This window comes from Daphnia pulicaria, chromosome 11 (assembly GCF_021234035.1).
Source record: "Daphnia pulicaria isolate SC F1-1A chromosome 11, SC_F0-13Bv2, whole genome shotgun sequence".
Taxonomy (NCBI): domain Eukaryota; kingdom Metazoa; phylum Arthropoda; class Branchiopoda; order Diplostraca; family Daphniidae; genus Daphnia; species Daphnia pulicaria.
The window spans coordinates 4,308,198-4,335,900 of NC_060923.1; the positions used below are offsets into that span (position 1 = coordinate 4,308,198).

At 42.7% G+C, this 27,703-nt stretch overlaps 3 protein-coding genes across 8 annotated transcripts; 2 read left to right on the top strand and 1 right to left on the bottom strand.

Annotated features, from left to right (window-relative positions):
* Nucleotides 1-1,439: 1,439 nt before the first annotated feature.
* Nucleotides 1,440-23,404, top strand: LOC124315125 (sodium/potassium-transporting ATPase subunit alpha-B-like). Of its 6 annotated transcripts, none has more exons than XM_046780562.1 (14): nt 1,440-1,545; nt 11,253-11,333; nt 11,640-11,783; nt 12,605-12,808; nt 13,263-13,629; nt 13,717-14,184; nt 14,254-14,868; nt 14,964-15,317; nt 15,433-15,689; nt 15,909-16,003; nt 19,253-19,427; nt 19,550-19,673; nt 19,760-19,868; nt 19,997-23,404. In XM_046780562.1, exons 1-14 carry the CDS (start codon nt 1,519-1,521, stop codon nt 20,115-20,117), a joined length of 3,141 nt encoding a protein of 1,046 aa, XP_046636518.1. In that variant the 5' UTR covers nt 1,440-1,518; the 3' UTR covers nt 20,118-23,404. The 6 variants fall into 6 exon arrangements, with proteins under 6 accessions (XP_046636518.1, XP_046636517.1, XP_046636519.1 ...); XM_046780561.1 differs by lacking the exon at nt 15,909-16,003 and adding an exon at nt 17,470-17,564; XM_046780563.1 differs by lacking the exon at nt 15,909-16,003 and adding an exon at nt 18,272-18,366.
* Nucleotides 23,405-24,141: 737 nt separating this feature from the next.
* On the top strand, nt 24,142-26,219 carry LOC124315420. Its single transcript, XM_046781090.1, has 7 exons — nt 24,142-24,415; nt 24,487-25,183; nt 25,241-25,407; nt 25,472-25,638; nt 25,700-25,838; nt 25,906-26,035; nt 26,106-26,219. Exons 2-7 carry the CDS (start codon nt 24,487-24,489, stop codon nt 26,198-26,200), a joined length of 1,395 nt encoding a protein of 464 aa, XP_046637046.1. The 5' UTR covers nt 24,142-24,415; the 3' UTR covers nt 26,201-26,219.
* On the bottom strand, nt 26,052-27,506 carry LOC124315543 (transmembrane protein 41B-like). The gene is made up of 4 exons (XM_046781292.1): nt 27,021-27,506; nt 26,761-26,959; nt 26,556-26,694; nt 26,052-26,489 (listed from the first exon to the last, which is right to left on the bottom strand). The coding sequence occupies exons 1-4, from the start codon at nt 27,326-27,328 to the stop codon at nt 26,320-26,322; spliced, it is 816 nt and encodes a 271-aa protein (XP_046637248.1). The 5' UTR covers nt 27,329-27,506; the 3' UTR covers nt 26,052-26,319.
* Nucleotides 27,507-27,703: the final 197 nt, after the last annotated feature.

Consider the following 27,703-nt stretch of genomic DNA (forward strand, 5'->3'; position numbering starts at 1 on the left):
TGATGCTGCTGTGTATATATACTGTTCATATACATATTCGCGTCCTTAACTGCAGCAGTTTGTTTATTCCCAGCGAGAAAAAAAAAAGCCCTGGTATCCCTTTACTACATATATATACACACATACAAACATTCGCCTATCCTTATCCCGCCCGCCGAAACCGAATATAACTTTCCAGCTTATGAAAGAATGAAAACGAGCTGCCGGGTCGACTGTGCTGTGCACAAGCCCTTTTTTCTCTCTGTCTTTTTCTTATATGTGTGTGTGTGTGTGTGTGTGTGTGTGTTGAGGAACGGGTAAGGTTAATCGATGGACGACGACGATCCAGCCCGGGGACGATCAATAATTTCAGCACGAGGCTATTCACGCCGAGCGAACTCCCGATGCCATATCTGACGGCAAGGATCGAGCTGGAAAGAGAGAGAGAACACCACCATGTGCATTCACCGTGTCTATACTTTTTTCGAGACTGTGTGTGTATGCGCAAGGCTCAGCTATAGCAGCATATACAGTCAGCTGTGTACAGTCAGAATATACAGCCTGTATCGGTTAGGGTGCCATAAAGTACCATTGACGTCATCGATGGAGAGTGAATAGCCCGCCCGTTACGGAAATGAGAGCTTTCAAGAGTGGGAGGGATTTTCGGACAGGTTCATAACTTTTTAGCACGTCCCGAACTAGTGTATGTGGAACGACAACCCCTTCCAGCATTGCTGTTTTTACTCTTTTGTTGATGTCGTATGAGGTTTTGACTCTGCACAATGACTCACACGGAGGAATGAATTCCATTTCCATCTTAATTAGTTGGACGTTATTATATTCGTTATGAATGTCAATCTTCATTACGTTGTCGTCGACAGCGGCGTTGGTGGGGTTTTGCATGCACAATCACGCCTCGGGGCTTGGAAATGAAGGCGGATTATCGTGCCGACTGATTATAGACGAAAAGAATCCTATTCGTTTACACTCCAGTCGACCGAGAATTCCAACATTGAGGACGCCCTAGCGATGCGCTCTGAACTATTGATTAAGTGCTCTCCGCATCTGCAGCCTACAACTATATAGCACTAGGTTATGTGTGTGTGTACATGTTATCTGGGGCTGTCGTCGGCTCCTACTGTATTGCCTCCCTCTGTTGACAATAGACACACAGACACCCGCATCAGATAACATTCATCCAGCAATATTATATGCCCACCTCTTATCACTTCTTTAACTTATTATTTGGTTGGGAAATCCTTTCAATAAACATTCGAACCATTAACCCTTTTTTTTTCGTCTTCTTTTGTTGGCCCCTTCAATTTTTTTTTTCAAAATTATTTTTAAAATATTTTTCAAATAATATTTAATATTTTTTTATCTACACCCTCGAGTGGAAATCAATTTCGGTTGCCAGGGGTGACCGAGTCCCTCAGGGTAGACCGGCGCGCGCGCCAAAAAATATAAGACGCGCACCGCCCATTGCTGAGGATCCAATTGCTTCGATCCGGCAACGTCTCTTCAAAGTCGTTTCCAAAGATGGCCTCCAAGGGAAGGATGGAAGACGTAAGTTACTCTTGAAATTATTTCCTTTTTATTCGAGTTATTTGTGCTATTTTGTGCCAATTTCGTTTCGTGTTGATTCAGCAGTTTATCTGCATCGACGAGGTGGTCGAATTATAATTTTCCCATCTCTGGGTCACCTGCAAAGTGTCGATTGAATTGTCGGAGGGCTAGTCGGTTTCATGCAGGAATTTATTCATACCTGTATCGATGTTATTTTTGAAAAAAAGAACGCTATTTTTTCTGTCCCCCAGTTCAAACACACTGTAGCCGGGGGCTGTTTGGTATACCAACGCCCTGTTTTCTTCTCGTTGAGAAATACGTGTGTCCACGCATGTTCGTTTTATATGGTGTAACATTTCGGCCATTTCACGGGAAAATGATATTCAATTTTTACCTTTGCGTGTGTCGAAGCAATTGCTGCTCTTATTTTTCCCAAAAGTTCTCTGTATCCTATTACTCATTGAGAAGTTTAGCTGTAGATTTCCGATGATATTATACACCTCATGCTATAGCCAGATAGATTACAATCAACGTGAGTTTTGGGAGTGGGGGGTAAAAGTCAGTCAGCAAAACACACGATGATGAAAAAGGTGTGATTGGTTTCCCTCGGCGTTTCGACTCGATGGAGCGTTTGATTCGGTTGGTCGTTATTGTCTTGTCGTCAGGCTTTTCCATGTATTGATTCATCGCCCAGTAATGTAGTAGTATACAGCTCCGGGAAAAAGGAACGAAGCCGATAAATAACTTGTTCGTAAAAGAAGAAGGGGAGTTACGTCGTTGTACTATCGATTCTCTTTCTCTCTATGATTATGATTATTATGATGATTTCATTACCAGTTTATCGGGCCTTGTACCAACGATCGATCGATAGATCTTTTTATGATCTTTTTCTTTCAATTTTTTCAAGTTAATTCAGTTTAAATTTTCTAGATATTTTCGTTTGCAATCTCAGCCAAAGTTAGAAAGGAGCAGATTGAATTGAATAGAAATCGAATCGGGGCTAAATTGCCTGCCATCATTCTTTAAGGCCCAATATTTTGTGCGTCTTCCCGATACATTTCTGTCGGCCCATGTGGAGAAATAGGCAAAGGGAAACAGAAAAGTATGGGGCCTCTTGTGAAGCCAATGGCCCGTCGTGGTATCATGTCCGATGCTTGAAATAGTGTAGTGTAGTAGTCGAAGTAGTAGTAGTACTTGCTATTGATCGAAAAAGCCTTCTTTTCGAGTCTGGCAAAGTCTATCCAGCAGAAATAGGAGCCCAACGCCGCCTAGCCGGTGCGTGCGTGTGTGTCTGGGCAGACTCTGACGCGCCGTCGCCGCTACCGTTGACCTTTTCGTTCCCTCTCTTTTTCTCTCTTGTATGACTCCGGGTAGTATTGATCCGTCCGTCGAGGCCCGTCTTTAAAGGTACACTCAGACTGTGTGGGACTCTATATATTCTTAAAGGAGCGAAACTGTCTGCACTTTTTAACCCAAAGCTACACACACCGCATAGACAGTCGTCACCTATTTTTCTTAAGCAAAAGAAAAAAGAGTTTAGTTGTTTGATGCAGAAATGAAAAACAATTTGACAAGGGCCATCCGACCGTCATTGGTTTTGACGTTCCGCTTTTTTCTCTTTTTGTTACGAATAAACGCCACCTGGAACTCTCTCACAGCCAATGACATGACAAAAAAGATGTTGGGGGGAAATTGGGAACCCAGAAAATTTTCTCCGGTTCCGCTAGAATAAATCAACGAATTTTTTCGGTTTGTTTTTCAACCAACTCTAGAGAAGTATAGCGTGTAGGATGTTGGGGGTTTCATTTTTTTGGCACTCGATTCCTTGGAACATTTCTAAACTTAGATCCCAGCTCTTGTTAAAGAAACACACGCAGTCGAAAAAAGAAAAAAAATGTTTGAGCAGTAGTCGTATCGAGTTTTGATTATCGTCATCAAAAGACATATGGCGTCGGTGGTGGTGGTGGTTCCAATTTGGATTTTTTTCTTTTTTGGTCAGCCAAGAAACTCAAAATCCGATTGGGCTTCTCTTCGTTCGTTACGCAGAGAGAAACGGATAGGGAACTGATCCTTCACACGATCGTGACCTCATTTGCCTAATTCGGACAAGAGGATTCTCCTGACTTTGCACAAGACCCAAACTTCAAAGCATCTTGTGGTGATGGGAAGGCAAAGAGACAAGATAGACAGCTTATCTTTAAAAGTATATCTACGTCTTTTACAATCTTCGAGGGGTTATTTGATATTTTTTCAGGGTTTTTCCAGACGGAACCAGTTTTCTCCCTCTGTAAAAAGTCCATTTTGTTTTTATTTGGGTGGCGATTTTTCCCCCATTTCTCTGGGGGAAATGATAGGTCACCTACACGCCACATTTTTTGATCCTCTATCTCTCTCTACACCCTCCCTCAGTGGTCTATTATTGTTCTTTTCAGTGGTCTCCACGTCGCCAGCGAGTTATTTCCATATCGTTGACCTCAAAAACTAAAAGGACTAAAAGATCCTTTCAGTCTATATTTTCTTTTCGGTCCCCAAGTTTGACCTCTTGAGACCTCTATCAGGAGAACAATTCCGCCACGCCCTTGTGCGAGTTGATAAGTTTGTCCAGTGGCTGAAAATTGAGTCGCAGAAAATCACTTGCAAAGTGGGGGACTGGGCTATAAAAATTGAGATCCCTAAAAGTCATTCAAGGACTCTGCGCCAAGCAAGTTTTGTTTGTTTGTTCTCGAAGTAAAGTGAAGGTCCTTGTATATTATCCGAAAAACAAAACTAGAAGGAAAGATTTGTGTTTATGTCTGGTGGGGGGCAGTAAAAAACCGAAAACAAAAAAAAGTCTGAACATGTGGGAAAATGGTAAATGAATAACCGGAGAATAGCGACTATTGTTTTTCTACCTGTCTTATTTGATACACTCTGAACAATTGCGATTGTTTTGTTTGGGAATAAGGAAAAAAAAAGGCCAAGTCCTACCCTCCATTGTTGTGCGGAAGAATAGGAAGCAGGACAGCAGCCCTCCGGAACAAGAGGCCGGAACACAAGGCAGATAGAGAAAGCGGATGGTGGGGGGGGGGGGGGAAACAATTGCACATGTAATAAGTCCTGTTATGTCACGTTGTTATGTGTTTTATGGCTTAGGGAGAAAAGAGAAAAAAATAAATAAGTCTCTTTGGGACTTACTGGACATTTTTGCACAGCAGTTGAAACTAGAAATAGACGCCCCGAGAGTTTTTTTAGTATGTGCATAGCCGGGGCGATAATCGAATTTTCCAGACCGGAGTGAGACACGAAAGAAAAGTCTTGAGAGACTTTTGGGGTGGTGGGTGGGTGAAAAGATTCCCGATTGTGTGTGTCCATATACAACACGCTAGTCCGTCTTGTATCGTGTTTCATCATCGTCTCATCCCAGCTCAAGCAAATATTTGTCGAGAATTCCCGTCCGAATGATTTGTTCCATGAACACACACACACAAGGAGCAGGAAAGAAAGAAGAATCCAACCAGTTCCGCTCCAGTCTCCCTGATCGATTAGGTCACCCGGCCATTGTCAAAAAGAAGAAAAAAGAAAGAGGAAGGATCGGAAAATTGGGTCCGTTCAGTTCCTTTTTCTCTTTTATTCCTTTTAGCACATCAGACCGGATGATTCCGTTAATATGCCACAGAATACTTTTTCTTCTTCTTTCATTTCTCTTTATTGAAATGGACGAATCAATCCTTTGAATCGATAACTATTCGAATTGAATCCAATTGCGGCGTCGTCGATTGGGAAAAGGAAGAATGGGGAAAGAGCCATTCGACATCGATCCTAACCTAACGAGCCGGCACTATCCCCCCCCTCCCAACCACTTTTCTCTTAATGACGACGACGGTGGACTCTTCATCAGACATTGATCCTGCGGTGGAAGACACGCATCTTGGGTTCTTTTTGTCTTGCAGGATCCCATCGCAAGGGTTTCCTTTTATTTTTGTTTCGCCCTTGATGCAACGCGAGTGATCAGCTGCTGGACATGTGTACAACATAAAATGTCAAATAGATCCCGCCTCCTCTTGCCACTAAAGAAGTAAGGAAACAACAACCCCCCTTAAAAAAAAAGGAATCCATCGTATGTGTGAGTTACTGCCGCAACTACTTTTTTTTTCCTTCTTCTCTGTGTAATCGATCCTTGGCCTCCTCCTCCCCTCCGGCTCTTTGGGTAGTAGTGACTGGACCGGCGTGAAATGAGGAGGAAAGCGACACACACACAAAAAAAAGAACTGAGGTCCACTGTGTGTGTGTCTTGGTTAGTGTGGACTGGGCTCATTTTCTTTCACATTTTGCGTGAACGTGAATCTGTGACGGATGAAGGAGCAGCTTCTCTTTGACGGATGAAGAATTCTAGACCCCAGATGGGAGCGGCCAAAAGGAGTGAAATGGGTCCGAGTCCCAGTGTATGAGGATCTCTCTTGTGTCTATTACACGGGCGGAGGGTATTGTCTACAGTACTAGCTGTTGTGATACAAGTCTAAGAGTCGAGCCGTTGAGCGGATGGCTCCTCCCTCCACCGCTCGAAGCTCCTCCTATATGTGTGGTACATTATGACTCTTCTTCACTCTAGATAGCGTGCAGAGGCACACACGCTGGGCTCCCTCCCGAGGATCAATAAAAACCTTTCGCCGACTCTCTCTCTCTCGCCGCCCCTTTCGTCTCGTATAAATATGTGCGGAGGGTTTTTTTCTTCTTCTTCTTTTCTTGTTCCATCCGGTGGAATTGTGAGGTTCTTATTTTCTTTTATCCACCGTGGCGTCAAAGAAGAATGGAAATGAAACACAAGCGCCCCCCGATTGATGTCGTCCCCACTCGTCGATATCTTATTTTTTTTGGGGAAGTGCAGAATTTCATTTTTTCAAATCAGATGATTCTTTCTCCTCTTCATGGCGTTTTGCATATTCAGTCGGCATGTGACAGTGTCGCCCCCTTTTTTCTTTTATTGGCTACCCTGTCTGCTCAAACAAAACATTTTCAAATAATCGTAACAATAAAAAAGGAAAGAAACTTTTGCGAACGAAACGGGAAAGAAACAAAAAAAAGTTTTGACGTCAGGAGGGGGGAGCGGCTGAGTGCCAATCTGTCAAAACCGGCCCCTTTTATAGACTGTGTGGATTTTATTTATTTATTTATTATCTTTTCTCTTCTCCCCCTTTTTTTGTTTTGTTTTGTTCTTCCATCGCTGTTGATTTGAAGCTTTATCTGTCTAGCAGCTTGTTCCCATCGGATAACAAGCGGGGCCCGGAAGCTTGCGAGAAAATCGGACGAGAGAGAGAGAGAAGATTCAAAAGGCAGTAAGAAGAAGAAGAAGAAAGAAAAGAAAGGACAAAAGAATAGGGAAGAGGATCGAAGGATGTATCATCACTAGACTTATCGGGACACGAAGTTTCTAGACGGAAATCCATTTGCTTCATAGAAAAAGGCCCAGCAGTTGTATAATAGTAGTAGTAGCACTAGCTCTCCGGCAGCAGCAGCAGCAGCTTGTGAACTCATCTCTGCGTGTTTGATCCGGCGGATGGGAATCTTTTCTTTTTTCTCCACTTTTTCTTTTTATATCTGAGCGTGAAAAAGAAATAATAAAAAAGGAGAATCGAAAGAAAGAAGAGATGGAGAGAGAGAATGACTGGTAACACTATTCCCGTCAGATGGCGTCCCGTTTCACTGGGTTTGCGAAACAAACGGGCTCCCGACTGTGGGTTATGCAGTCCTCGGGATTGGGATCGTGGAAATTCTAGACTCTTTTCCCTCTTTAGACTTGATCCAATCAGCGAGAAACCTGACAATCGCATCGCCCTTTCTTTTTATTTTAACCCAGCCACCCCGCGTTATCCCCCCCCCCCTACACACGCCAAACTATTTCACTTGTTTATTTCGACGCTCCTAATGGCGTCAAAAGAAGAAGAAAATCGATTGCAAGTAGATGGATGCCAAAGATGTAAAAATGGGGGGGGGGCAGGATCGAATTCTTCCCTATTTAGATTGATTCCGTCTGCTGGTGCCGCCCGATTTTTTTCCCATTTCTGAGTTCCGCCGCACCCGTCGTTCCGTTCCACATGACATAACATTATAGCGTCTAAACATATAACGAGAAGGAAACTATTTTCCTCGGTCCTTGTTGAACAACTTGAAGTTTTGCCCATTTCACTTGTCTAAAGATTTATTTTTGAAAGAAAAAAAAGGATCCCGCCACCATCTTGAGAGGATTCCTTGGTAGTTTTGTACACCGACTGACTGACTGGGTGGTTGGTCTGCATTGAAAAATCGAGTTGGAATGGCGCCAGGGCTCGCCATCGATCCTCTTTTCTTCCGTTGGGTGGGTAGGGGGCTTTTTGGTGGAATATCAATTTTCTGTACACTGCAAACTCATCGAAAAACTCTTTTGTTCCTTTTTTGTTCTTTTAGTTTTTTTTTTTTATTTATCTGCGAAATCCTCGCGGTCCCATGTCTCGAATCGGATTCAAAAGTCAAATTGACAGAAGGGAAAAGAAGAAGAAGAAAACAAAACAAAAGCTTTTTCGTTTTTTGTTTAGTGGGCAACATGGGAAAGAAGAAGCTGCTGCAAGCAGGAACACGATAGATCCTCCTTCCTCTCTTCTCTCTGCGTCAGCTCATTTTTATTTATTTATTATCGAGTTGTGAGAAGAAGAACATGCCTTTTTTGAGTACGCCATGTTTGTGTGTGCGCGCGGGGATATCGTCGTTTTTCTATCCGATAGATCCACATCTTGTACTTTCTTTTTCTCTTATTCTCATCTACCCTGTGTGTTTGTTTGATTTTGGCAAAGAATTTGTGTGTGCGCCGGCCGATAAACGAGAGATGCACACACACACAGAGAGAAGACGAGGAGGAATAATAAACTAGGCCGCCCCCAAATAAGAAAGAAATAGTGGGCTATTAATAAACCCCCTCTCGTAGTGCTCTTATTTCATCATCGTGGGTCCTTTTGGTTCGTTGAGGCCACACCGGCCGCTGGAACACGATAGCGAAATAACCGAATTTTTCGAATTCTTTTTTTATCTCCATTTTATCCCCCCCCCTTTTTTATGATTACATTTGATGTAGGAAAGATAAGTGAAGATGATTTTATTTATTATATTTTTCTCTTTTTGCCTCGAGTTGATTGTTACCATGGCAAAGAATTGGAAGTTTCCTTCCCTTTTTCCTTTTGCCCCTTTTGGCTCTGGCCGGCGTTTTGTTCGGTCGGAGAGTGCGCCGATGGCGCAATCTGGTGTCGTGCTCACCCCCTTTTGTCTTTTCTCTTGGCGATCCTGGTGCGTGTGCGCAAAGACCGGGAGGAGCTCCGCATAGACGAGAGAGAGAGAGAAAGGGAGGAACACCATTTTTTGCCGCCCCAGTCTCTCTCTGTAGGGTTTTCAGGACGGAAAAACTACTGCAAAGTCGGTCAGTCGTGCCGGAGTCGTCTGCTCGGCCAGTCGTTTGTCGATTTAGAAATTTAATCAAAAAATCCCTCAAATCGAAAAGGAAAAAAGAATAAGGAAGAAAAAGAAGGAACTTTTTTCTTCGTTTGGTGTCGGCTGTTTCGGTGGGGTTTCTCGTCTGTGTGCGAGTGTGTTTTTATTGTGTGGGCCGGCAGTCGAGAGAGATTGAACATTTTTTTTTCTAACTTATTGGCTACTTGGAAAAAAGAATTGATTGAAAACTGCTTCAAACTCGATCAAGGAATACATACAAAATTGTGACTTGTGTGTGGGTGGTGCCTTTTTAACTCATTTTTCGATCCCCCTGCAATTTCTTGGGGAGGAAAAATTCAAGTCGAATATCATTATTTTGTATCGTCTGAAATAATAATCCAGCGGTGATTATCTAAAATCTTCAATCATGGCGGAGGTAAAAGAACACATTTTTTAAAAACCCTTTTTTCGTTTTTCTTTTTCTTCTTTGGACTTTGCGTTTGATTTTGATTGCATTGCATTCGAATTCGATTATGTGAACTAACTCTATACACCCCCCCACCCCCCCTTTTTTTTTTGGTTCCCGGTAGAGTTTGCGTGCTCCGTGTCTCACTCACGAACCATCATCAAAAGTAGTTTTTCGTTTTTTCTTTTCATTTTTCTCCTTTTCCTGGGTGAAATCAAAATAAAAAAATTTGAAAGAAACTCGAGCGAAACTTTGTATCCAAATCTCCATGGTAACGCGACGGTAATCATTACTTGTGACGGTGGATAGTTGGATGGCGTGTTTCTCTCCCGTCTGTCGCGCCCTGTCGTTGTTGTACGGGTTGTCGTATATGTATGTACAGTTGTGCAAGGGGTTGTATAAATACGGTACACAAGTACTATACATTGTGTGCCCTTGTAGTGTAGTGTAGTGTGTGTGTGCAATCACAAACCCCCCCGTTGGACCTCTGTCGCCTTCTTAGTTAGCGAGTCGTTGCACATTTCGGTCGGGAGAAATAACGAAGCCCGTCCAGTGAATCGATTGAGGGAGCCCGCACGAAAAGAAAAAAAAAAGAACTTATTTGATTTTCACGTGTGACATCATCGGGAAGGTCAAACCCCCCCACATACACACCGATGATTTTTGTATTTTCTATTTGGAGCGACGGCCAAAGTTCATTCCGATTGGTGAAAAAAGAAGGGGGGTAGCAGCCAAAAAAAGAAGAAGTCTAAAAGACTTTTGATAAATATAGGAGAGTCCCTTTTCTTTCTTTCTTGTCTCTTAATGATGATGGCGATGGCCTATCTATCTCGGTTTCCCCTGCTGCTGCACTCGAGCTGTAAGCTGTAACTTGATTTACGGTTGGCGGGAGAGAGCATCTAGACTTGACATGAGCTTCGTTTGTTTGGACAAGGAGCCCCCAAACGGAGGAGAAGGGGGGACAGGTGTTGTTGGGAAGGTCTTTGACGAACGTCAAGGGGGTCCCAGACAAGTGGCGGCTTCGTTTTTCGCCTAGTTTATTTTTTATTTCTTAAGTCGTGAGTGTCGGAGATGATGAAACATATTTTTCTTTTTTCTTTCTCCCGAACCGTCTCTCGTCTCTACCACGGAACCACAAATCCACCAGAAAAGATGGGGGATAAGTCTAAAGATAGGATATCTCGGTGGCAGCCCGTCCAGCTGTCCTATGTTTGCGCCATTCCCGATTTTTTGGCATAGATTCCGGTCACACTGTTGTAGTAGTAGCACTAGCAGGAGCACTGGGCCGTCGCTCCTTGTATTTATATCTCCACCATGTACAGACCAACCACGAGACTGTTGGTTCACTCCATCCTATTTCGACATTTCCACCAACATTTCCAACATTTCTTGCGTCACGACGACGAACGTATCGCAAGATTCCGGAAAATGTTGATTGCTTTCGAAATTGGCGCCCCCAAAAATAGACGCCCGTCATTTTCTGAAAATAAAAAAAAAATGAATGAAATGAGCCATTTATTTGAAAGAAAATCAAATCTTAAAAACGGGTTGGTATTTATATGTAACATGTCGGCTAGTCTTCCTGGAATGTTGCCACCATTTCTTTATGATTTTCTTTAGTTATGTGTTTGCCTGTAAAAATGTTTGAACTCATCATTTTATGATTTTATTCACCCTTTTTCTTTTTATGTTTGATTATTTTTGTTGCCGTTTTGCCTGAACCTGCCTGCCTCGTTTGCCTAATTCGCCTGCCGTACATAAATCCCCCCCTACAAATGCCTGGACTGGAATGACGTGTCCGTCCCTTTAGTACGGTCGTGCGGATTCGTACCGGACGGCTACCACAGCCACCTTACCCGATGACTGCCTCCGAGCCGATGGTGCTGCCAAGGTAAATGTGAAAGAAAAAAGTCAACTCCGCCCACAATGTCCGGCCGTGTTGGCGTGGGCGTTGAATTATTTTGAAAAAAAAAATTGATCAGGAGCTGGGATGGTCACAAAAGTCTTGGGCCTCAACTTTCTTCTGTTACCAGCTCGTTTGACAAACCGTCGGAGCGTGGCCCAATCGAATTAGTCGAATGTCCTTTGAAGTTGAAAAACTTTTTTTTTCCTTCTACGTCGGTCGCAAACTTTTGGGAAAATGGAAATGTGTTCGCTCTAACCCCTTTATTTCTTTTGTTTCTATTCTTCTGTGCAGTATCGGCGAAAGGATGCGGCTCCTGGCAAGAAAGGACCCAAAAAGGGCAAAGACATGAACGAGTTGAAGCAGGAATTGGACATCGACGACCACAAGATTCCCATCGAGGAGCTCTACCAACGACTGGGCACCAATCCCGAGACGGTAAATTTTCTCTCTTTTGTCTGTCCGTCCGTCCGTCTGTGTGTGTCTCCCATTTTCCCTATTTATCGATGACATCCAGCCCACAACGGTTTTTCTTAGGTACCAGATGGCAAATGGCACACACGCACACGATATCTTTCGTCTTTCCTTTTGCCACCACTACCACTACCCCCAGCCAACCCCATTCCACCTCTCTCTTCCTTCCCTCCCCATCGCCGTGAATGATGCAGTGGGTGTGCCAGTTTGCCCAGACTTGCTAGGAGCTCCTATCGGCGGCTCCTAGTTTTGCCTCCTCGTTTCGTTGCGTGGATCGATGAGAAGCCCCTTGTGGCGGCGGGTCTAGATCGTCCTCGACTCGACTAAGGGCGTGAGCAAAAATGGGCACCCAGTTCTATGCGTGTGTGTGTGTGTGTGTTGGTTGCCATGTCGACCCCTGACAGGAGAGAGGGGGCTCGGCCGGCGACTTAAATATATATTTTCCCTCCTTTATTTGTGTGTGCTCCGTTCGGCCGCGGGAGTCAGGTACACACACACACGTGATGTTCAGCTCTTATGATGACTCCCTAACAAGATCAGAAAAAGTCCATTTTTGTGACGGGAGTGGGGCGCAAAGCCTTACTACACCCAACGACTGTTGGACAAACTCTTTTTCAGCTGGTTTGACTATTGGACAGCAAAGCAGCTCATGTTTAGTCCCAACACTACCCGTCATCGGCCATTTTGTTGTTGTTTTAATGCGCTAAACCCCTTTTGGTTTTTTGGCTGCCATTTTGTTATATATTTCATCGTTTTTTTTTTTTTTTTTTTATTATTATTTGCAGGGCTTGACTACAGCGCAAGCTAAGGCCATCTTTGAGCGCGACGGCCCCAATGCCCTGACGCCGCCGAAAACGACGCCGGAATGGGTGAAATTCTGCAAGAACCTCTTTGGCGGATTTTCCATGCTTCTCTGGGTCGGAGCCATCCTTTGCTTCGTCGCCTATTCGATCGAAGTCAGCACCGAAGAGGATGTCCTCGGCGACAACGTATGTGTCTCCTCCTTCTCCATCTTCTCCTTTTTATTCGGCCATCTTTTTTTTCTCTCCTCCTCTTCCTCTTCTTCTTCTTTTGCAACCGCCGTTTAGCTCCACTTGTTCCTCCGTCTCCCACTGGCCTCCAGTGCGCGGATGATGGATGTGACGGAACAAATTCGATGATGGCGCTCTATTTTTCCCAACTTTTTCCATCCCATCCCATCCAGAAATAGGAAAAAAGTCTCGTTGTGTTGTCTCTTTCAATCGATAACAAACAAGGTCCTGTGTTGTCGTCGTCGCTATGAATATTTAAGTCGGGTTGCCTAGGCGACCGGCTTTTGGGGGCCCTGGACAAATGGCTATGCGATTGACGGAAATAGTGCTGCAGCGGCTGCATTTTTAATGGCCACCAGAATCAATTGAAATGTTCAATAATAAAACAATTCTCCTTCTTTTGTGTGTGCAGTTGTACTTGGGCATCGTTTTGACGGCCGTGGTGGTGGTGACGGGCGTCTTCTCCTACTACCAGGAGAGCAAGAGCAACAAGATTATGGAGTCGTTCAAGAACATGGTGCCGCAGTACGCCGTCGTGGTGCGCGAGGGTCTCAAGCAGACGATGAAGGCCGAGGAGATTTGCATCGGCGACATTGTCGAAGTTAAGTTTGGCGACCGCATTCCGGCCGACATCCGCATCATCGAGGCCCGCAGCTTCAAGGTGGACAACTCGTCGCTGACGGGCGAGTCTGAACCGCAGAGCCGCAGCAGCGAATTCACCAACGAAAATCCGCTCGAGACCAAGAACTTGGCTTTCTTCTCCACCAATGCCGTTGAAGGTGAGAATCAAATCATTTGAATTGCCCGGAAGGAAGGAAAGAAATGAATTTGTGTTTTTATTATTTTTTGTTTGATTATAATCAAAGGTACCGCTCGCGCCATCGTCATCAGCATCGGCGACAACACGGTGATGGGTCGCATTGCTGGTTTGACATCCGGTTTGAGCTCTGGAGAGACGCCCATCGCCCGTGAGATTGCCCATTTCATCCACTTGATTACGGGAGTGGCCGTCTTCCTCGGCGTCACTTTTTTCGTCATCGCCCTCATCCTTGGATACCAGTGGCTGGACGCCGTCATCTTTCTCATCGGCATCATCGTGGCCAACGTGCCGGAAGGTCTCCTCGCCACCGTCACCGTCTGCTTGACGCTGACGGCCAAGCGCATGGCCAGCAAGAACTGCCTGGTCAAGAACTTGGAAGCCGTCGAAACTCTTGGCTCGACGTCCACCATCTGCTCAGACAAGACGGGCACTTTGACTCAGAACCGGATGACCGTTGCCCACATGTGGTTCGACGGGCAGATTATCGAGGCCGACACTACTGAAGATCAATCCGGTATAATTTGTTTCACAATTGATTGCCAAATGGATGATGACTAATAAAATTCAATTTGTACAATTGCAGGTGCCCAGTACGACAAGACGAGCAGCGGCTGGAAGGCTCTCTCCCGCGTTGCTGGACTGTGCAGCCGCGCTGAATTCAAGCCCGGCCAGGACAACATTCCCATTTTGAAACGCGAAGTCAACGGCGATGCCTCTGAAGCCGCTCTGCTCAAGTGCATCGAGCTGGCCACTGGCGAGGCCATGGCCATCCGGGCCCGCAACAAGAAGGTGTGCGAAGTTCCGTTCAACTCAACCAACAAGTACCAGGTGTCGCTGCACGACAATGAGGACAAAAACGACGGCCGCTACTTTTTGGCCATGAAGGGAGCGCCCGAGCGTATCCTGGACGTTTGCTCGACGATCCTGCTCAACGGCGTTGAGAAGCCGCTGGACAACGAGATGAGGGACGCTTTCAACACGGCCTACATGGAGCTGGGCGGTCTGGGCGAGCGAGTCCTGGGCTTTTGCGACACTCTCCTGCCCCTGGACAAGTTCCCCAAGGGATACGCTTTCAACGCTGACGATCCCAACTTCCCGCTGAGTGGACTCCGCTTCGTCGGACTCATTTCCATGATTGATCCGCCCCGCGCTGCCGTGCCCGACGCCGTCGCCAAGTGCCGTTCCGCCGGAATTAAAGGTAAAAAACGAAACTTTCTTTCTTTGATTCCTTTCCGCATTGAGCCCATCGTTTGACGACTTTCTTTTGTTTTGTTTTTTCTTGATCCTTTGAAGTCATCATGGTGACTGGTGACCACCCCATCACTGCCAAAGCCATCGCCAAATCCGTCGGCATTATCTCTGAGGGTAACGAAACGGTCGAGGACATGGCCCAGCGGCTCAACATCCCCGTCGAGGAAGTGGACAAGCGTCTGGCCAAGGCGGCCGTCGTTCACGGCGGTGAGCTCCGAGACATGGACAGCGACGACTTGGACGACGTTCTACGCAACCACACTGAAATTGTCTTTGCCCGCACGTCGCCCCAGCAGAAGCTCATCATCGTCGAGGGTTGCCAGCGGCTGGGCGCCATCGTGGCCGTCACTGGTGACGGTGTCAACGATTCGCCCGCTCTCAAGAAGGCCGACATTGGTACGTGCTGCTGCCGCTCAATGGGGGGGAAAACGACACGATCGATTTTCTTCTTCTTCTTCTTGTTTGGTTGACATTTTCCTTATTTGACTTTGCTCCTTGTGTCTGTGTGTAGGTGTTGCCATGGGTATCGCCGGCTCTGACGTCTCGAAACAGGCGGCCGACATGATTTTGTTGGACGACAACTTTGCCTCGATCGTGACGGGCGTTGAGGAGGGCCGTCTCATCTTTGACAATTTGAAGAAATCCATCGCCTACACGCTGACTTCCAACATCCCCGAGATCTCGCCCTTTTTGCTCTTCATCTGCTGCGACATCCCCCTGCCGCTGGGCACCGTCACCATCTTGTGCATCGATTTGGGTACCGACATGGTAAGACTTGATCTTTTTTACTTCCCGTCTGCTATACTGGTTTCTAAGATAACCTCTCAATCAAACACCAATGCCCTCCAGCTAGGCTATTTCCATTTTATCTCTTGAACCAAATTTAAAAATTTAAAAATAACGAAACTCAAAATTTTGCGGGAAATTTGAAAAATGAAAATGAAAATCCAAAAAACCCGAAAATATTTGCCATCGACCTCCGATTAGGTTCCGGCCATTTCTTTGGCTTACGAATCGGCCGAGAATGACATCATGAAGCGGCCACCCCGTTGTCCCAAGAAGGATAAATTAGTCAATGAAAGGTATTGACATCAGTGATTGCGGGAAAGGTTTTGAAAGGTTTGCTTTGATCTCTTGGTGGGGATGGCGATTGTGCGAGTGAGATTAAGAGTTGTAATTACAAAACAAAAACAAACAAAAAATCCCCCAATCTACTGGGAAATTAATCATTTAACGAAATAACATTCCCAGCGTGTGTGTGTGTGTGTTTTACGTGTTGTGTACGCGCGCGTGAGAGAGAGAGAAAGTGTTGGGATGGATGGCTGTGTGCAAAGCAATTAGGAAAGAAATGATGCAGAAGGAGAAAACCACAGGTCAGGTCAGTGTGTTGGTGCATGGCTCCGCCCTCTTGTCCTCCCCCCATTGGCGATGTTAATCCGCAGCGCGATATCTGTTCCCTCCCCCTTCTTGGATGTCCACAATATCAATGGTTGGCAACGAGTGCAGCAGACACAACAGCAGCTCGGCAAAAAGAGAAAAGAAAAAATCACGAACGGACACGCCGGGGGCGCTTCCTTTTTTTTCTTTATTTGTGCACTGTGGCCGGATCACACACACTTAATATTGGATGTCGTTGTGGCCTGATTGGTGCCTCCCACATTCTCACCCCCCACCCACCCCTCTTTCCACCACTCGTTTGATGGATCGTCGCCAACTGGAACGTATCAGAAACGGACCAAACTTCCCCCCCAAAAAAGGATAGGAAACAAAATCACGGATGATTTTTTTCTTTTTTTGGTGTGTCATGTCTGTTCATGTGTTAATTTGCACGGCCGCTGCCGCTCAGTGTCACCGCTCTCCGTGTTTCCCCAATAATTTAATTTAATTTAATTTTTTTTACAATCTCGGAAAGAAAAAGAAAAAAAACGTTTTATGATTTCTTTTTGGGTTTTTTATTTTATTCCGAAATTCTTTTCATTCTTTCTCCCTTTTTGATCGTTCCCAATCCGTTGAGCTCTCATAGAAAAGAAAGATGTAATATTGTTGTCTTTTTTTTAGTTCGGGCAATCCGTTCGATTCCCTCCTCTTGCAGTTGAATCAGACGAAGCATGTCATTCTACTCAATGTATCTTCTATACGTTCAAGAAAAAAGTAGACTGGGATTATTAACAAGCGAATGGGAGCGCTGGATCAGCTTTGATTTCTTTCCGGGGCCAAATCATATATTTCGAGGATCCCTATATACATATATCTTATTTTATATAATATATATACATATAAATAATTGCATTTTGCCGGTCCGGTTGATTGTGTTTCTCTAAATATATATCCCCAAATCTTCTTCTCTCTTTTTCACCCTCTCTCTCTTTCTCTCTTTTTCATTTGTTATTAATTATGATTTGTTTTTTTGTTTTGTTTTTTTATATTTTGACATTTCTGTCCGTCCTCTTGTGTGCGCGTCTGTGTGAATATTGTGCCACACCCGGTTCTTTTCTTGGTTTTTTGATCCGTCAACCCGCAACACACATCCACCACCACCAACTACCAGGTCCCAGCTATTTCCCTAGCCTACGAGGAGGCCGAATCGGATATCATGAAACGTCGGCCGAGAAATCCATTCACCGACAAACTGGTGAACGAAAGGTAAGACACCCAACAGCCACCAAACAAAATTCAAAACACACAAACAAAATTGGAAAGTCTCTTCTCCCCCCGCCAACCACATCGCGAAACCGGGAAAACCAAATTTTATGATTTTTATCATCAATTCTTCTTCTTCTTCTTTGATCTGATTCTTTCTTTCCTATCCCCCTTTTCTCTTCCTTATTACTACATCTCAGTGTGTCTGCTGTTGATATTTCCTCAGATATTATTAGTTTACATTAGTTTTTTGGCATGTTTGTGTGCGTGTGTGTGTGTGTGGGGCTGGTGTTATAGTTGATCAGAAAGTTTTCCATTTTTATTCTTACGTTCCACATCCGCTTTTGTCGTTCGCTTTGGGCAGACAATTTTTAAAAACAAAACCAAAAATTAGAAAACAAAAACAGCACGGACAATTTTTTGAATCGAACATTTTCCCGCCAAAGGTAAGTGTGAATTCCCCTTTAAAGAAAAAAAAAATCCACACCCGTTAGTTGACGTCGAGTTTTGCACACGGTAGAATTGGAAAACGCGGGGCCGTTTGTGGGGGTTTGGGGTGTGATTGGTAGTTGAATCCCCCGTACAGATTTTTGTCAAAGAGACGAGTCGAAATGAAGTTTGCTAGTGTTACACTTAGCTTTTTTGTTTGAGAGAGATGATGACGGACAATGAGAATTGTATCTCGGTGTCCTGTGCTCCCGTACACTTAGGTGCCTGCCATCTCTTTGGCCTACGAGGCTGCCGAGTCCGATATCATGAAGCGCCAGCCACGCAATCCTTTCACCGATAAGCTCGTCAATTACAGGTAACGTTGCTCAAAAAATCAATTAAAAGTAACGAGAAGAAGACAAAAAAAAAAAAAAAGTTCAACAACAATTTTCTTTGAATCTTTGGTTTTGATCTTATGATTTGAACTTTATCTTTTATTTTTGTTTGGGCGGGAAATTTAAATTGTGGGCTTAAAAACTTTGAAGGGCGATTAGGAGGGTTGATGGGCGGTCGATTTGAAATTCAAATGATTTTTAAGTGATTTAAGATCGTCTGCTCTCTCTGACGAATCATACGAGGAAAAGGTAATATCAGCAACACACGCTCTCTCTCTCTCTTTATCTATCTCGTCGGCTTTCTTAACATTTTACCCCCCTGTGGAACAATCGATATATTCTGGTGGGTTCTTTTTGGCACACGTTTTTTTTCTTCCTTTCATCTTCTTCCGTTTGATTTTTTTCTTTCTCGTGCGGTGGCTTCTCTCTTTCTTCTCATCTACTTCATCTTCTTTTATTTTTATTGGTAGAACTTGTTTTTCTTTTTTAGTTTCGTGATTGGTTTGTGCTCTTTTCTGTCCGTCATAGACTTGCTCACATTTAATTCCTTTTGGAAGTAGTCCCGTTGAAAATTTAAATAACTATCAAATTGAATTTTAAATTTCAATATCACTAAAAATAACACTCGATGAGCATTTTGAAAACTAAACAAATTCTAAATCAAAACATTTTGGATGATAATTATTTTGGAAAAGTCGAGAGATTGAAAGCTGTCCAAACAGCTGGATAGAACACTCGGCTTTTCTTGTATTTTTTTGTTTGATCTCTTGACAATTTGAATTGAAAACGAAAATGTGATGATTTATTGATTGATTCCTGTTGCGACTGCCTTTTCAACTTGCCTTTTCCCTTGATGTATTCAAAAAGGCTGATTTCCATGGCCTACGGCCAAGTCGGCATGATCCAAGCATCGGCTGGCTTCTTTGTCTACTTTGTCATCATGGCCGAAAACGGATTCCGGCCCGACTTGCTCTTCGGCATCCGCAAGAACTGGGACTCGCGTGCCGTCAATGATCTCCAGGACTCGTACGGACAAGAATGGGTAAAAATTGAATTTCACTCCCTAGTTTTCTCCTTTTGATCATTTGAGTTTGTCTGGCTCTTGGCCTCGCAAATTTTTGCGCAACAACGGCAATATTGAATTTCTCTCCTTATGATTGACAGACTTACGACGCCCGTAAGCAATTGGAATACACCTGCCACACGGCCTTTTTCGTGTCGATCGTCGTGGTGCAGTGGGCCGATTTGATTATTTGCAAGACCCGACGCAACTCGATCGTCCACCAGGGTGAGTTTTGGCATTGCTGGATTAACTTTTAAGTCTTTTGTTGTAACGTCTTTTATTATTATTATTATTATTCTTTTCTTTTCCAGGCATGCGCAATCACGTCCTCAACTTTGGCCTCCTGTTCGAGACGGCCATGGCAGCCTTCCTTTCGTACACGCCCGGCATGGACAAGGGTCTACGCATGTACCCTTTGAAGTGAGTGGTCGTTTCTTAGACGCCCCGCCATTCCGGCATTTACCGTCGTCTGTGATCTGTTTGATCATTAATTTGGCTCTCCCACTTATTCTTTCTTCTTTTCTTTCTCTCTCTTTCTCTCCTCGCAGGATCAATTGGTGGCTGCCGGCCATTCCTTTCTCGATATTGATCTTCGTCTACGACGAGTGCCGTAAATTCATCCTGCGTCGCAATCCAGGCGGATGGGTCGAGCGAGAGACGTACTATTAGAAAACGTCCGGAGAAGCCAAGCGACAAAAGGGGAAGAAATGAGAAGAAAGAGCAGCAACACTCGACCGTCATCAAGAGGCGAAGCTTACAGCGTTGCGACCTGCCAATTCATTTAATTAGCGAAAAATTGAAGGATCCCTCCACCTCCCGCCACCCAACACACACCGCCCCTCCTCCACACCGCCCTATTTGAATCTCTTAAAACGAAAGGGTATTTTTTCTTTTCATTTCATTTCTCTTTTTTAAATTAAAAGCTGAAATTCGCTATGACACATTTTCACACACACATACACATAAAACACGGTGGGTTCAAACAAAAAAACAATAAGTTAAATTTAACACCCACATCGCATTTTTTGACACAATTGTCTCTCGCTGTCGGTCGGGACTCTAATCGCAGTGCAATTTTGGGACTGGACCGACTTGATGGCGTTTGTCATTTGTTTTTTCTCTCTCTCTCTCTTTGGCCCACCCATCTCCCTCCCTCCTGAATCTCTGAAATTCTTTTTGCAGGTAGACAATAACAAAGAAGTAAAAACAAAAAAGAAATAAAGAAACCAGACAAAAAAAATAATCATGACGCCAATCTTTTGAGTGTGTACAGAGGGACGTACTTGCGTTGTTGGTTGTTGTTTTTATTAATGATCATGTTTTTTTTTCTCGTGTGTGTTTTCTATGGCTTTCGATTAATTTTTCTTTCATTTTTTTTTTAAATCACGGAAGAAAATTTGAATCTCCCGCGCTGTCCCCGAAAAAAAAATTTACCCGATGACCTTAAAAAACAAAAATCCGACTCCCACCGACACCCCACCCACCTTTAAAATTTCTCTTTTCATTTGAACATTTCAAAAATGCCGGATGTGTTCCCCCCCCCCTCAAATGCTTATTTGTCTCCCTCTATCGCTTTCCATGCAAAAATTCTGTCGTGTCTTTTCTGTCTCTTTCTATATCTCTTCTTTCCCCCGACTATTTCTTTCTCCATCATCTCCAATTTCACACAGCGTTTCATCCGACATATTTTGGGAGGGGAGGAACTTGGAAGTTCTTTTTTTTTTTTTGTCCTTTTTAGAAACAAAACAAAATACGAAATAATCGAACGTAATGTTTTACGCCATTTCAACTGGGGAGGGCGAGAGGAAAACAGCCAATGTAGAAGGAAAGAAGAAAAACATGTGAAGTATTAAAACAAAAAGATCAAGAGAGAAAAAGAAGAAATCCCGTAGTACAAGTAGCTAAAAAAAAAAATTACAAAAAAACGCCGTCTGTTGTCTCGGAGGCATTTATTAAAGCAAAAAAAATGTAACAAAAAAAATAAGTTTTTTGATGTATATCAGTGGATTGAATCTACCGTTGTTGAATTTTTTCACACACCCGCCCCAACTCTCTCTCTCTCTATCTCTCTCCATTTCTACCTACTACTATTCTCTTTTGATGATGATTTACCTATGAGGAATTCGTCGCCCTGGGCGTTTCCCACCCATCCTTCCTCTTTTTAATTGATTGCAATTAATTTTCTTAATTCGTCCAGCAATTTACATATGAATTATCTTTTTTTTTGTTCTTTTATAATCCTCCATCCAAACACCCACCACCCACCTTCTCGTTTACCTTCTTATCTCTCTCTCTTATTTTGCGGAAACGTCATGTAGTTATAGAAACGGAACGAAAATAATAAGAGAGAAAATGGCCGAAAATGTCGTCGTACAGCCATTGAAACAAAAAAAGAAAAGAAAAATCAAACAAAATCTTGTCGACTGATTATTTGTTCCATTCTCAATTTTCTTTTTCCTCTTCAAGGGTTGCAGCTGAAAAAATTTAGACTAATTCATATCTCAAATCCTCTAAATTTTTCCTAGTGATTCGAAAAATATATGACTTGACTCTCTACCCGAGTCTGGGTAAAGTTGAAGAGATCCAGAAATTATTATTATTTTTTTTAAATTATTATTATTATTATTAATTTTTTCCCCCTTTAATTGGATGCAGCTGCCCCCTCCCAATGCATTTAAAATTTTTCTTTTCCTTTTAATTTTCAATGTTTCTCGTAACCGTTTTGATTCTCTTGTTCCGATTTTCTTTATTCAAACCTGATCTTGACGAACCCTGCCTGGATTATTATTTTTTAATATTTATCATTTCATTTTCTCTTTTATAAAATCCTTCTCTTCTATCTCAATCGATTTACTTGCTGGCGTAGCTGGGGTACCCTCAAACATATTCTCTCGTCTCTCCAATGGATCGATCCCAACCAACAGGAGAAAATCTAAACAAAAAACCAATTCAGAGCCAGAACACATTCGTTTGTTTGCGTAAAACACGTTCAGAAGAAGTAATCAAATAAGTATTTACACACACAAACAATAAATAAGTTCAATCAAGTTAATCCAAGTTATCCAACCCTCCCACCACATTCTATGAGACAGATTTTTAATTTCATTTTTCTCTCTCTTTTCTAGCTTACAATTCTTTAAATAGGGACAAATAATTCGTTGGGTCGGAATTCTTCTTCCATTTGTTTTTGCCTTTTGAATCCAACGACTTACAACCGCATACTGATCCAACTGGTGGCAAACGACTGCATCTCCTTGTATAATTAAAATCAATATTAGAGCCCGCGAGACATTCCAGTCGACAATTCAAGAAAAAGAAATTAGAACTTTCCTTCTTTAGAAATCTCGAATAACTTAAGCAAATATTTAGAGAATGAAAAACCAAAGTCTCCCAACTCATCTCACACATTCACACCGTTGATTTAGGCAAGACATTGGCGAGAGATGGATCCTTCATATTCATTTCGCAATCAGCAATTTCATGTCCCGCGAAACACACAAAAATTCTAATAGCTTTCCCCGTTTCGTTTCCCAGAGAAAACCAAACAAAACTAAATTTACTGCGTTGCAATAATCGTGTTCATCATCTCTCTCCCCCCCCACACATCATCTTCCCGTGTGTGACAAGTGTGTACGATCGATCATCGACTCGATCGGGAACTTTCTCTCTTTTATTTTGGGTTCTTTTCTTTACTTCCTCCTTTTTCTTCTTCTTCTTCTAGACCCTCACGTTCCCGACATGTTTCAGCATCTTCTTTCTTTCTCCCTATCGATCGATATCTTTTTATCATTTTCCTTTATGGCCATTTTACGTCGGGTCCCGTTTAGATCTTCCACCAAAAATAAGTAGAGGTCTCCCAAAATCTCAACATTTTCCATTTTTCGATTGTTTGTTTTTTCCTACTTTTCGGTTTAATTCCTCTCGTTTTTTGGGCCCGTGGTTTCTATGGAAGAAGTTTAAACAAACAAACAAGCTAATTTTAATAAATTTGTGTAAAAGCATAAAAAAGGGTGGGGGAAAGGAGGGAAGCCTTGTGTAACGTCCATGGTTGTCGTAAATGTCATCAATTGACCCGCAATATGGCTTTTATTTAAAAAAAAAACATTTTTTTTTTGTGTAAAAGAAAAATCTTGTTTCCCTTTCTCAAACTGTTCTGCCCATTCCCTTGTGTTGATAATCCCTAACCCCCATCTTTATCCTTGTTTACACCCGTACCGTTGATTCATTAAGTATTATTATTACGATCAAAAGAAAAAGGAAAAAGGAAACCCGAAATACACACCGACCTTAAAATTAACAAAATCAGACTACAATTTTGATCCCTTTACTTTTTCGTTGGCACTTGATGCTTAAATTGAATCGATTTTCAATTCATTCTTATCACAGAATGTCTAATCAAAACAGGGTCGACTATTTGAAAAACGTCAGAGTTGGAAAGGAAACGCCATAGCATAAGTTGTTCGAAAAACAAAATTGAGACTCTGTTCGCCGACTGCATGTTCTATGCATTTGGTAAAAGGACGCATAATCTGGCGAGAGAGTGCTACTTGAATTTATATCGTGCGAGGTCGACGCACAATGGTACGTACTGTCAGTACGTGCTCGAGTTTGAAAATTGTGAAGAGAATTTCAAATCATCGCCAGCTGAAGGAAGGCAGGCTTTTTTTTATTAAAGAAGACTTTTGATCGCTGCACTGATTATCCAGTTTGTTCGTTGTGTCGAAGTTTGTTTCCAGACTCGCCGTCTAGACGGTGCATTGTTTTGTTGGAGAGGATTTGATTTCCCGCCGAATAGAAATAGTGTGTCGAATAGCCGCCGTGTCGCTGCTGATCTGACAGTTTTGACAGACGTCTCTAGCCAACGCCGCTCCAAGTCAAATACATTGCTGATTGCACAAAGGCATGTTTGCCTTCTTTGTTGTTTGAAATGTTCGAATAGTTGTCGATGGTCGTCCACGAAGGATCGTGTAAGTTGTCTTGAATTTCAAACGAAAAACTCTGTTAAAATTGTCAATTGTCAACATTTTTTGCGTCACAGATGATGGATTCCGACGATGAAGACGTGTCTGAGAACGACATTCTCGATTGGTACAAGAGTGAAGTAGCTGATATTTGGGACACGGCTACCGATTCAGCCTTCGCCGATCTCAGTTCCAATTTTACAGATATGTTTAGACAGGTCATGAATGATGTGAAGCAGAGGAGTCAGGCCAGCCAAGTGCCAAATGGCCATGCCCTTGAAGTCAATGGTCACCCTTCTGCGATGAATGGTGTACATGAACCACAGGCATCTGCAGAGCCTACCACCAACACTGTTTCTGTCAGCTCTGACCAGTTGATGGCAATGCTTCAAGATGAAGACGAAGATTGGCTGGAGGATAGCAATAGTCCTTCACAAGACGAAGAGCCAATGGTTCTCTCCGTTCAGCTAACAGATCCCCAAAATCCACAAACTGAAGAGGACCAAAAAAACGTGAAGGGAGTCAGTCAGGAGAGTAATCACCTGGCTGACTCCATTTTGCTGCTGTCTGGAACAGCACTCCAAATCTCCCTGTCAGCATTAAAGTTTTTGTTCTATTTCTTCGTCATACTGATTGCAATTTATACTACTTCTCTCTTCCACAAGCCATTACAAAAGTGGTTTCTCAAAAATGTTCAAGACTATATTTATCCCTCCATGAGGCTGCTTCGCTTTGCAACACTGCCATTGATTAAATCCTACCCATTTCTAACTGGTAAATCATTGTAACATTTTAGAATTTTGAACTTTCTTATCCTTTCATTCTATTTAGACCTGCACGAAGAAACTTGCTTAATCTCTAATCCGTGGTATGGCTACGGGAAGAGTACTGCTGACTGTTGGCCTTGCAGTCAAGTAACTGCTGTCGAACAGAGAAATGTGTTGGTCGACGAATTCAAATCTGGTTATTATAATTCTGGCATACCCATCCTGATGAAGGTATAGTTTCTTAGTATTCGTGGTGCGCAATGGCAATGGAAACATATTGACGCTTTCGTAATAGGGCGCTGGCGTCAAAGTAACCTTGGAAGATATTAAGCAAATCTATGCAAGGAACGGTAAACAACTTTTGCAGGGAATTGGCGGTTTCAAGTCGAATCAATTCTCAAATTTAAGCAACTTTTTAGAACAGCCATCGAACCTCTTACAGAAGGACTTTCGAGCATACTGGTACTTGATTTATTTTAATTCGATTTCATTTTTATTGTTTTGAGCATTTTTTACAAAATAGGAAAATCAATCGTGTTGGTTCTGCTCGACTCTTTCGTCGTTTGTATAATCGACCACCATTTATTCCTTTGGATACCGAAGTAGCGCTTCATAAGCACTTATTCATCGAAGGAGTGCAATCGCACAATTCTAATAAGATGGTACACAAACAAAACATCATTTTATTTCTAATATAAACTACAACATGTTTTGTCGTTTATTTTGAAGCCCAGAACAGAATTTGCGAACGTTTGGCTCTCGCAGAGTAGCGGTTCCAGGATTATTCGTTTGATTCCTATCGTGTCCTGTGCAGCTGTGTGCCCTCAGATGGAAGTTATGTTAAATGCCGGAGATATTTGTAAGGCTTTTAAATCGTGACCATGGCTGTTTTTATTACAACTAAAATGTTTTACATTTTTATTTTATAGTGTACTACAACTGGCAGTTTTGGAATCCGATTTCTACTTCGGCAAATCGCTATGAGGATGAAATTAGTATAACATATGTCGGTTCATTTTATTAATACACAATTCAGAGCCACATTGTTCGGAAATGGAATCCTCTGTCAAGAAACAGAAGCTTGTTGACAAAACTTAAAATTACGTCTTAGTATGGTACGAGTAACATTGCGATGGCAATGTTTCAGCTAAACTTCTTTTGAAGTCGTTGTTTGAATACCACCGGTAGCATAGAGATGACGGCGAAAGCCGCAAGAATTAAAATGGAATTGAGGGACACCGTGTCGCTAGAGGAAGTCAATTGATTCAGCGTCGTTCCAGCTTGAATTGCAACAAAGGATGGAGGTGCGACACCTTGATTGGAAAATAGAAAATTCATTAAATGTTCAATAGTTTCTTCGACAAAAGATATGCAATTACCGAGAAATGTTCCGAAAAAGAACGGACCCATGGGGACACCAATTACCGGAGAAGTTATATTGATAAACCAATTTGGCAAGAAAGGGGTAATTCGTAGAAAGATAATGTAGTTGAGAAGGTTGTTCCTGTGTTCATTGACCTGATGTTGATAATTAAAAAATTGCTTTAGTCAGATAGCATATAAATGTGGTGAGGCAGTGTTCACCTTCTTGGCCCATGCTTGGGCTCTCTCTTTGGCAAATCGGTTAACAAGCTTTGTTCCCACCAAGTAAGAGAGTAGGTAACACAAGGTTGCACCAGTGGCAGAGCAGAAACAGACTAGAGTCAAAGCTAAATAAAAGGGAAACAAATATCCAGACAAAATGGACAAGAAAATTGATCCAGGAATAGCGAATGTCTGCAAACTGGAAAGAGACAATGGATTTAAAGAGAGACACAATGCATAATTTCAAAATTGAATCTTACAAAATGTAGGTGATAAAGACTCCACCAAGAACTTCCACAAAGTATTTGTCCTTGAAACGAGACAGAACTACACCAAGATGTTTTGCATCCTCAATATCTCTGGGCAACTTCATGTATTGCTTTTCTGATTCTTCTACTTCAGGAAAACAACTGTATACACAAATAAGCGATAGAATCGAAAAAATGAATATAATGACTAGAATTCCGATTGCATTTCGCGTGCTGATACCACCAGCATCACTGGATTTCTTGTTAGCTTCTTTCGCCGCTTTTTTAGCATTCTTAGTTTTTGCAGATCCGTTTTTCATTTCTTTTTTAAATTAAGAAAAGATGATGATAATGACTATTTTTCAATTGGGAAGATTTTAGAAAAACTATTTTATTTTACAATTCAAAATTAAATCAGAGCAAACTATACTTTTTAACTCTTCACTGTTCACACGTCATGATTTAAATTGGGGCGTCTTCTGCTAGCCAGCAACCAGAAGCTGATTCGATGCTAAAGGCCAAGCGGCCTATCTATTGATTTCTGATATTTCCCTTGATAGTTTTTGTTTTTTGTTGATTCCAAATTAAGTTACATACATACACATACATTATTTTTCAATAAATCTTAAATCTTATACCTTCGTAAAGCATATAATTGCTTAATTTCTTTGTGAAAGATTAAATGTCGATTCAAA